Source organism: Sinocyclocheilus grahami, unplaced genomic scaffold (assembly GCF_001515645.1).
Source record: "Sinocyclocheilus grahami isolate Dianchi unplaced genomic scaffold, SAMN03320097.WGS_v1.1 scaffold672.1, whole genome shotgun sequence".
Classification (NCBI taxonomy): Eukaryota; Metazoa; Chordata; class Actinopteri; order Cypriniformes; family Cyprinidae; genus Sinocyclocheilus; species Sinocyclocheilus grahami.
Window position 1 is genome coordinate 96,982 of NW_015505851.1, and position 9,871 is coordinate 106,852.

Here is a 9,871-nt window from a genome sequence, read left to right on the forward strand (position 1 = left end):
TGTTTGTGTGTGTGTGTGTGTGTGTGTGTGTGTGTGTGTGAGAGAGACTGCCTTGCTTCTTTTCCCTACACAGACAGCAAGGTTACCTTCTGAAGCAGCATCCCAAATAAAAGGGAACATCATCAGTGACATGTTATTTATTTCTGACGCTGCATGTTGCTAAGATAACAGAACATCCTAAAGGATATTCACACATGTAGTAATTTGCAGTACAATTTTAATGAGAGTATGATGATTTCCGAAAACATGAGCAACAGCAGCTGTTAGCAATGCACTGGTGCAAAACAAATACTTAACCACATTTTTTTTGCACAACATTTCTTACATTTGTACAACTTCTGTGAAAATAAGTGTGCTTAGTTGTATTGAATGGGCACTCATAGTGTACTCCAAATCTTAAAAGTGCATTTTTAAAACACTACTTGCAGATAATATAGTAATATGAATTAAATAAAGGTCCACTTAAGTGCACTTAAAACACTTTCATGACTGAACACTTAAGTGCATTACAAACGTGTAATTACAAATTAATTTAAATACATGACATACAAGATTCAATAGAAATTGCATTAAGGTACATTTTAGATTACCATAAATGCTTGTCAGTACATTCAGCAGTAACACTTTAATCATATTTCCAAGACAATAGAATTATGAAATTACATGTAAAGATGTACTTAAGTCTTAATCATATCAAAAAAGCATTCAATAGGTCAGCTAATTGTATTTAATATACATTTAAACTATAATGCATTTTTAGTTTCCATTAACTTGCAATTAAGTTCCGAAAAACATTACATGTAGTTCTTTTCATTTCTGTATTAAGTAGGCTACTCTTTTTAAAAGCATGCTAAAGTGTTTTTTTTTCACCGTTGCATGACTAATAGTTTAGCGTTTAGTTTTTGAGGGCTCTTCTCTTTGTGTTTCAGGTGGCTTCTCAGTGGCAGTGGAGAACCCTATCGCTCCTCCTCCTGTGATGTCTTCTGCCTCCTCACCTCCATTTTCATTCCCTTCCTCCTCATCTTCCTCATCATCCTCATCGTCTTCCTCTGTGTCTGATCGATGGCCACAAGAGAGACCCCGTCCACAGGGCATAGGACCCAATCGTAACGCTCGAATCCCTCCAAGAACGGACCTCCCATTGGACAATCAGCCTGTGTTCGTGTGGCGAAGAGGCGCGCTGACAGAATGCACTGCTACCTGTGGAAAAGGTCAGAGAATTATCAAAAATGTTACTGTCAGCAAATGATTTCCGAAGGCTCAAATGACACTGAAGACTGGAGTAATGATGCTGAAAACTCAGCTTTGATCACAGAAATCATTTACAGTTTACAATGCATTCATATAGAAAACAGCTATTTAACATTGTAATAATATTTCACTATGCACTTTACTTAAAGCCTATATGTAAAATGCACAGTGTAACAATGAATCGATAAGTGTTACAATGTATTAACTGTGGTTACAATTATTCATGAGATTGTACAATGCATTATAAGGTGCATTTACAAGGCATAATTATTAATAATAATTATTATTATTATTACAGCAGTTGACAGCACACATTACTGCTTTGAGAGGCTCTTCTTTAAACCTGTGATCCGGAGTGGACGTGGTGGATTAATGCTGTGTTTATTTGTAATAGGAGAGCTGGAAACTCTCAGAGAACATGAAACCATTGCCTACTGACATGAAGAAAGCCAAGCGCTGTGGAACAGGGCATGCATGTGCCAAACTGTTCGGGAGTTTCTCTGTAGGGCTGTGTGTGTTAAGGGGTTTCTCAGCAGCTCACCACTGGTTTTGATTAATCTGATTTGCGAGTGTGAATTGGCTCTCTGCCGCCTCCTTCTGGTGTGTTTAAAGAGCTGCAAACTGACACTGTGCTCTTATGTTAGTGGTGTTTGCTCAGGCAAGCATCACCATTACTATTGCTCAAATTTAGAGTTAATGATTTAAACAAACCCCTAAATTTATAGTTCACCCAAAATATTTATAAAATGTGCTCACTCTCATGCCATCCTAGTTGGTTTCTTCATCAGATTTGTAGAAATGTAGCATGGCATCAGTGTCTCAGCAATGAATGCTCTGCAGTGAATGGGTGCCGTCAGAATGAGAGTCCAAACAGCTGATAAAAACATCACAATAATCCACAGCACTCCAGTCCATCAGTTCACATCTGGAGAAGATAAAAGCTGAAACAAATCCAGAATTATGATGTTTTTAACTTCAGATGCATCCATAATCCATAATAACGCTTCCTTCAGTGAAAAAGTTTGATAAAACGCATTAATGGTGGATTTCTTTCTTACAAGCACGCGGTTTTTTGCTTCACAAGACATTAACTGATGGACTGGAGTGCTGTGGATTATTGTGTTGTTTTTATCAGCTGTTTGGACTCTCATTCTGACGGCACCCATTCACTGCAGAGCATCCATTGCTGAGACACATTTCTCCAAATCTGATGAAGAAACAAACTCATGTAAATCTTAGATGACCTGAGGTGAGAAAATGTTAAGATGATTTTTATTCTTGGGTGAACTTTTCCTATAAAAGAGAATAAAAAACAAGGAATCCAAGCAATATCTAGAGACAAGATGATCACATGATTGCCATTTTACACCACTTACCACTAAAGATGCTGTACTATGTGTATGTTTGCTTGTTTTTTGATGTGTGCAAATGTGTTTGTGTGTATTCAGGCTCTCAGTACAGAGAGATTGTGTGTGTGAATCGACACACAGACCAGGAAGTCCACGAGAGGAGGTGTGACTCCGCAACCAAACCTGCGCCGGAGGAGGAGCCGTGTAACGTTCATCCCTGTCCACCATTGTGAGTAACTCTGCATGTGCATGAACAGCTCTTTTTTTTAATTCTCGAAATTAATCATTTTATTCAGCATGGATGCAATAATTTGATAAAAAGTGTCAGTAAAGAAGCAGCACAAATGTTTTCAACATTGATAATAATGTTTCTTGAGCAGCAGATCAGCATATTATACTGATTTCTGAAGATCATGTGACACTGAAGACTGGAGGAATGATGCTGAAAATACAGCTGCGCATCACAGAAATAAAAATACATTATACTATATATTCACATTATAAACAGCTAATTTAAATTGTAATAATATTTCACATTTTTACTGTTCTTACTGTATTTTTTAATCAAATAAATGCAGCTTTACAGAAAAGTCTTCTTTCAAAAACCAAACTTTTGAATGGTTGTATGTATATATATATATATATATCGCGATTAATCATTTTGCATATATATATATGTGTGTGTGTGTGTGCGTGCGTGTGTGTGTATACTAGTAAGTATGTTTATGTATTTATTACCATCTATTACAAAAATATTTCAGGTTAAATACAATGTAAGCTCTGTTGACAGCATGTGTGGCATATAACTTTCCATTAAAAACTGTTCACATCAAACAAAAAGAAGTTCATCCATCTAGAAAACTAGTAACTTTACAGACAAAATAGGAAACAATTTATTTGAATCATGCCTGTAAGGGCTCTTAAAATCATGCTCAGGTTTCTGCTGTTCCACATCCTGCACCACAGACTTTCTGTATGAATATACTGTATTAGGATTGCTGTATAGTGTGTATCTCAGTGAACCTGTGTGTGTGTGTGTGTGTAGCTGGGATATGGGCGCTTGGTCCGAGTGCAGTGTTTCCTGCGGCTGGGGTGTGCAGCAGCGTCACATACAGTGCAGGCAGAGTTTTGGGAATCGCTCAACCATGGTTCACCCTCAGCGCTGCGCCAGTCTCACCCGCCCCAACGCCACGCAGCCCTGCCACCCACGCGTCTGCTCGCACTGGGAGATCAGCACCAACTGGAGCGTGGTAAGACTACAGGATGACTGCAGGTTATGTATTTAGTGTTACTTAGTATATTTAGTACATATTATATTTAATAAATTATGTTTTTATGTTTGAGCAGCAGCTGTGGGGTTTTTTGTTAGACAGTTTGCATTGTGAAACCCTCTTATAAAAGTTGCATTAAACTCCTTTCCCTTGTGCATTCATTTAAAAGTTACACAGAGGTCATTAGAGAAAAAAAATTCATTGTGATTTTTTTTATTTTTTTTTATTTCACTTTCACTGACAGTTTTTTTTTTTTTACCAACATCAGTCCTGGTGTGCGTTTCCCAAAAGCAACTATGGTTGCAAGTTCCGTCATTACCAGTAGAGTTCAATGGAATTAACGACCATAGTTAGCAATGCTTTTGGGAAATGCAGATTTTAACCCTTTAAATGCTGGTTTGTTTACATACTAACACTGTTGTTTTTTTATGGAAAAAATATATTTTCCATATACAAAACGCTACGCAGAATTTTTGAATTTTTTATTACTGCAGTCCTGGGTAAGTCAGTGATTGGAAACCGCATTCATTGTGATGTATGTATTATTTTTTGTGCAGTGTCAGAAAAAAAAGAATGAATAAAAAAACATTAACACACACACACACCAATTTCTCAGTACACATACAAATCATACTCTGATATTCATTCATTTATTTTCATTCAGTAAACATTTTCAAGTCTTGCCAACAGAACGAAAGGCCTATTAGCAAAGAATGCCAGATTGTATGCTTAAATGGCAGTATGGTTTAATATTGCAGTTTTAATGGTTTTCAATTATGACATTTTTGATCTTGAGTGTAAAATAGATTTATGAAGAGAATTTAAAATTCCAATGAAAATACACCTTTTGTTTATTAATTTGGTTGGTTGTTTTTTGCTAAATGTATGCTTTTTGCCTTAACACAGCCAAAAATATATATTAAAAAAATGAACAAATTTCCCTAAGGATACATAAGGCGTAAGGCTCCAATGCAGCTGTACACTGTTTTGGTGCTTGCACTGTTCTTTGTCCCGCCACAAGCTTTGCATTTTTAAGATTAAAAATAGTCTTGTGAATTGAGACCCCTGTATTGTTTCATATTGCTTTCTGTGTAGCTGTTTTTTGTGTTAATGCCTCTTATGAAACGTGTTTGATCTGGGTCAGATGAATCCAAAATCAGGACTTCATTAAGACTGATTAGTTAGTTAGCTAGTTGATAAGGCAACCTACTGACTATCTGATTTAGAAAATGCGGTTTTGCTCTAGTCTGTAAGTGTGTGTGTGTGTGTGTGTGTGTGTGTGTGTGTGTGTGTGTGTGTGTGTGTGTGTGTTTAAGTCTGGTCACATAGCCGTGTTTGATCTGTCTGCGTGTGTACGTAAACGTGTCTGTTTCCCACAGTGCTCAGTGGATTGTGGAGTGGGAAAGAGAACCCGGAGCGTGCGCTGTGTCAGTGACCATGGCAACACTGTGAATGAGAGGGAGTGCAGTGACAGGCTCCACCCACAGCACACAGAGGACTGTCACATGGGTCCTTGTGTCACTAACTGGTACTTCACGGACTGGACAAACACTGTGAGTAGTGACCAGCCAGATTCGTGCTTGCACTTGGTTTGCCAAAAGGTGATTTGATGAAACGATATATTTATGTAGCGATGTGGATGATTGTTTCTCTGTCTTTCTCTGTCAGTGCTCTGCGACGTGCGGGCCGGGCGTCCAGCGGAGAGAGGTGGTGTGTTTGACCGGCGGAGGCACGAGAGAAGGAGACGGAGGAGTGGAGTGTGGGGAGGAGAAACCGGCTGATATGAAGGCCTGTAACGGGGGCCCCTGTACACCCACCCACCTCTGGTACACCGGACCCTGGAGGCAGGTGAGGGCCATCTGCCTACAGCAAATATATATGAATTATATTCCAATGTTAAGGTCTGTGTTAGAATACAATAGAAGAACAAGTCAAAGAATGAAGTGGAATAGAATACAATAGAAGAGAAGAGAATAGAATAGAATAGAATAGAATATTGACCAAAAAAACATAAAATTAAATAGAACAAAAAAATATAATCAACCAATGAAGAATAGAATGCAAATGAATAGAATAGTTTAACATTGCACAGAATAAAGATGAATAGAATAGAACAAAATTAAATGTAAAACAATTTAGAATATAATAGCTGTGTAGAGTAGAACAAATCAAATAGAATGGTTATTTTTAGTTCATTTTTAATAGAATAATGTAGAACAGAATAACATCAAAGGAAACCTAATAAATTTAAATAGAACAAAATAAAATATAATAGAAAATGCTGAATGGAATAACATCGAATAGAATGGAATAATATTGCATAGAGTACATGTAAATGGAATGGAACAAATTTAAATGTAGAATAATTCAACATTGTTCAATAAAGTTAAAATAATTCAATCAGAACATTCTAAAAATAGAACAGAATAGGGAAGAATATAACAGCATCAATTAAACTCTAATGAAACTGACTAAAATTAAATAGAACAAAATGAAATGCTAGAATTGACCAATGCAGAATATAATATAGTTTAATAGAACAGAATGAAGTTAGAATAAAGACGAATAGAGTAGAATAAAGATTAATAGAATGGTGTAGAATAGTCAATTAGAATAAAGTTTAAATAATTACATTAGAACATTCAACAACAGAGTAGAATAGTGTAGAATAGAATAGAATCAGAGAAATCTAATGAAAGGGAATTATATTAAATAAAACAAATGAAATGCAATAGAAAAAAAGGAAAGGAAATGAAGCTGCACAGAATAGAATAGAAGTTAAATGTAGAACAGTGTCAAATTGAACAAAAGATTAATACAGGGAAGAACAATATAATTCGTATAAAGTTAATTTAATTATAAAGAATAATTAACTTAGAACATTCTGAAAACAGAATGCAACAATGTAAAATAGAATTGAATAACATTGAAAAAAAACAGAGTAAAGTTGCATAAAATAAAGACTAGAATAGAATGGAATAGAATAGGCACTGGTCACTCTTGCCAAATTTACACCGCAAAGGTGGCAATGAAGCGCTTCTGAAGTGGCATTTATGCGCCGTTACACTGAATTTTAAGCAGGCACAGAGCAGCCTTACCTCAGCCTTACAGCTTCTGTCTCTGGACTCTCTCTGTTGAACAGTGTAACGCAGCGTGTGGAAACGGCACCCAGCGCAGGGACATCATCTGTGTGAGGAAGACCGGAAGTGACTTCACCGTGAGCGCCGCCAGTGAGTGCTCACACCTGGAGAAACCGTCTCCGGTGCAGCCGTGTGAACTGCAGCCCTGCAAACCGCAGTGGTTCACCACCGAGTGGAGCACGGTGAGGACGACTTCATCTGTCCTGCGGGATCTTCCCTTCCTCTGCTGTCACTGACTTCCCCTCTGTGTCTGTCCAGTGCTCTCGGTCCTGCGGTGAAGGGGTGCAGACGCGGGAGGTGCGGTGTCTCACTGCTGACAAACAGCACAACACAGCCTGCGATCTGGACTCCAAACCTGCCCACGAGCGCTCCTGCAACACCATACCCTGCAGTCCCTTCGAAGGTGTGTGTGAGAGTGTTTTTGCATTCTGTATGATGATTCAGATTATAATCTCTCTCTCTCATCTCTCTCGCTGTAGATGAGAACTGTAAAGACAGACGACATAACTGCGTAATGGTGGTCCAGGCTCGACTCTGCGTCTACTCCTACTATAAGACCGCCTGCTGTGCGTCCTGCACCCAGAGTGCTCAGCGGGCCAAAAGACATTAACCCTGCACAAGCCACAGAGAAGTCAGGTTCAGAGATTTACCACCAGAGCCCAAACTCAGCCAATCATAGTTCTAGCAGAAGAAACAGCCAATCAGAGGCCATTCAGGTTCAAAAGGAATTTCAGGAGAAAATTCCAACTTGAACTGAGCTGAGATCAGGATCCCTTTAAAGAAAGTTTTAAAATGTTACTGCATATGGGCTCATAGGCTCAAATGATTGACAGTAGCTCTCTCCCCATTGATGACGTGTGTTCAGTACACTATACTGTCAAATACTCCACCATTCCTTAAATCACCTTTAAACAAATGCACTGAAGTTACAGGTCCACATTCTGGACACGTGTATGAAGATATTGCTAAGTGGGAACAATTCTAGAAGTTGCCTTTGTGCTTTTGTCACACATGAAGTGTTTCATAACGGTTTACTTTAATTGCAAGTAAGTGGATACAGAATCTGGTATTTGAACTAATATTCTGCTATGATAAAACACGCAGATAAAGCATCAGTTACACACCTAATGTGCGTCCTTCACTCCTAAGTATGTTGCATTAGCACTAAAGACGTACTGTTTTTGTTAGTAAGTAAAAAACGAAAGATTTTACCATTAAAATTACATACTTATTGCATAAAACTTCTGAGCAGCGATATATTTTTACGTAAACATTGATTCTCCGCTCAAAAACAGTGCCTTTGGCCTTGTCTCAGTCCTCTAAATGGTCCTTAAGATATCAGTACTTCAGCAAGGACATAAATATTCCAGCATAAGTGCTCATGACTGTCTAAATATAGCACACTTGGTGCTGACAGTCAGTCCCACAGATCATATCTGAGTGCAGTGTGAACAGAAATCTGCAAATCTACTATGAATCTAGTTCATCATTAAGCTATAAAGAGAAGATGAACATCATGATCTGCTCTTTTTATTTGATTCAGTCTATATTTCTTTAGGTCGGTTTTGTCTGAATGTACATCAGTCCTTTTAGTGTTTCATGTTTTTGTCATTTTTTGTGTGACATGTTTTTGTTGGACTCTCATTCTGACGGCACCCATTCACTGCAGAGCATCCATTGCTGAGACACTGATGCAATGCTACATTTCTACAAATCTGTTCCCATGGACAAAAAACCTCATCTACATCTTGGATGGCCTAAGGGTGAAGACATGTTTAGATAATTTTCTTTCTTTTTTTGTAAACTATTTCTTTAAAATATGGCCATTACAGACACAATAGCATTAACAGTTTTAAGACAATATTGTAAACCACAGAGCAGTTTTTTTGTGCATTTCGTATTGTGTAATATAAGGCCTAAAGGGTTGCTGTGGATATATGCACAGGCAGAATGCATTTAGGGCAGCATTATTTGTGTGGTTTATTCATTGCATTAGTATTAAATATGCAAACAGTATAGTGATTTCAGCCAAAGTCAGGAACAATGCAAGACCATTGCCCTGGATCAAACTGAGGTTAAAATACTCTCTAGTGTTAGAACAGGTGAGCTTTCTGTTACTAGTCCATAGCTATAACCACTTGGCGATCACAATCTCTTATGCAATGAGCAGTATGTCAATGAGCAATTGAATATATAAATGAGTAATAACAGCGATGGGGTGGATTTTTGTTACAGTAACTTGACTCCAATTTACATTTTAGTATATAAATACAGTCAGTTGTGTGTGTGAGTGTGAGTGTGAGCGTGTGCGTGTGAGTGTGTGCGTGCGTGCGAGCGAGTGTGAGTGCGTGTGAGTGTGAGTGTGTTCATGTGCGTGTGAGTGTGTGTGAGAGTGAGTTTGAGTGTGTGTGCGTGTGAGTGAGCGTGCGTGCGCGTGAGTGTGTGTGAGTGTGAGTGAGTGTGAGTGAGTGAGTGTGTGCGTGTGCGTGAGTGCGAGTGCGTGTGAGTGTGAGTGTGTGCGTGTGAGTGTGTGTGTGAGTGAGTTTGAGTGTGTGTGCGTGTGCGTGTGAGTGTGTGTGTGTGTGTGTGTGTGTGTGTGTGTGTGCGCGTGCGCGTGCGGGTGTGTTTCATGTCTGAGAGTTTATGTATATTCTGTATATTATCACATACGTTTAGACAGGTAGCAGATACTCTTTAGAAGAATAAAAAGATGCTTTTATATATAAAACAGGAAACATAGCTATTTATCTATGATAAAATACATGTAATTTATTTTTTTTCTTCTTATATGGATCAGTTACTGTCTTTGAAAAATTCAAGATCAACTTGTTGCTATACATATATATTGCTTTGTTATGGA

At 38.1% G+C, this 9,871-nt stretch overlaps 1 protein-coding gene across 1 annotated transcript; it reads left to right on the forward strand.

Moving 5' to 3' along the window:
- The first annotated feature begins 246 nt into the window (after positions 1-246).
- LOC107559018 (thrombospondin type-1 domain-containing protein 4-like) lies at positions 247-8,640 on the forward strand. Its single transcript, XM_016242735.1, has 9 exons — positions 247-262; positions 930-1,211; positions 2,700-2,829; positions 3,646-3,850; positions 5,251-5,424; positions 5,540-5,719; positions 7,014-7,193; positions 7,270-7,414; positions 7,491-8,640. Exons 1-9 carry the CDS (start codon positions 247-249, stop codon positions 7,619-7,621), a joined length of 1,443 nt encoding a protein of 480 aa, XP_016098221.1. The 3' UTR covers positions 7,622-8,640.
- The last annotated feature ends 1,231 nt before the right edge of the window (positions 8,641-9,871 follow it).

What these genes read in the sequence shown, in the direction of transcription:
- LOC107559018 (XM_016242735.1), top strand. An exon ending in CACTGCTACCTGTGGAAAAG is followed by an intron (nt 1,212 to 2,699) that starts GTCAGAGAATTA and finishes GTGTGTATTCAG; the next exon opens with GCTCTCAGTACAGAGAGATT. An exon ending in ACCCTGCAGTCCCTTCGAAG is followed by an intron (nt 7,415 to 7,490) that starts GTGTGTGTGAGA and finishes CTCTCGCTGTAG; the next exon opens with ATGAGAACTGTAAAGACAGA.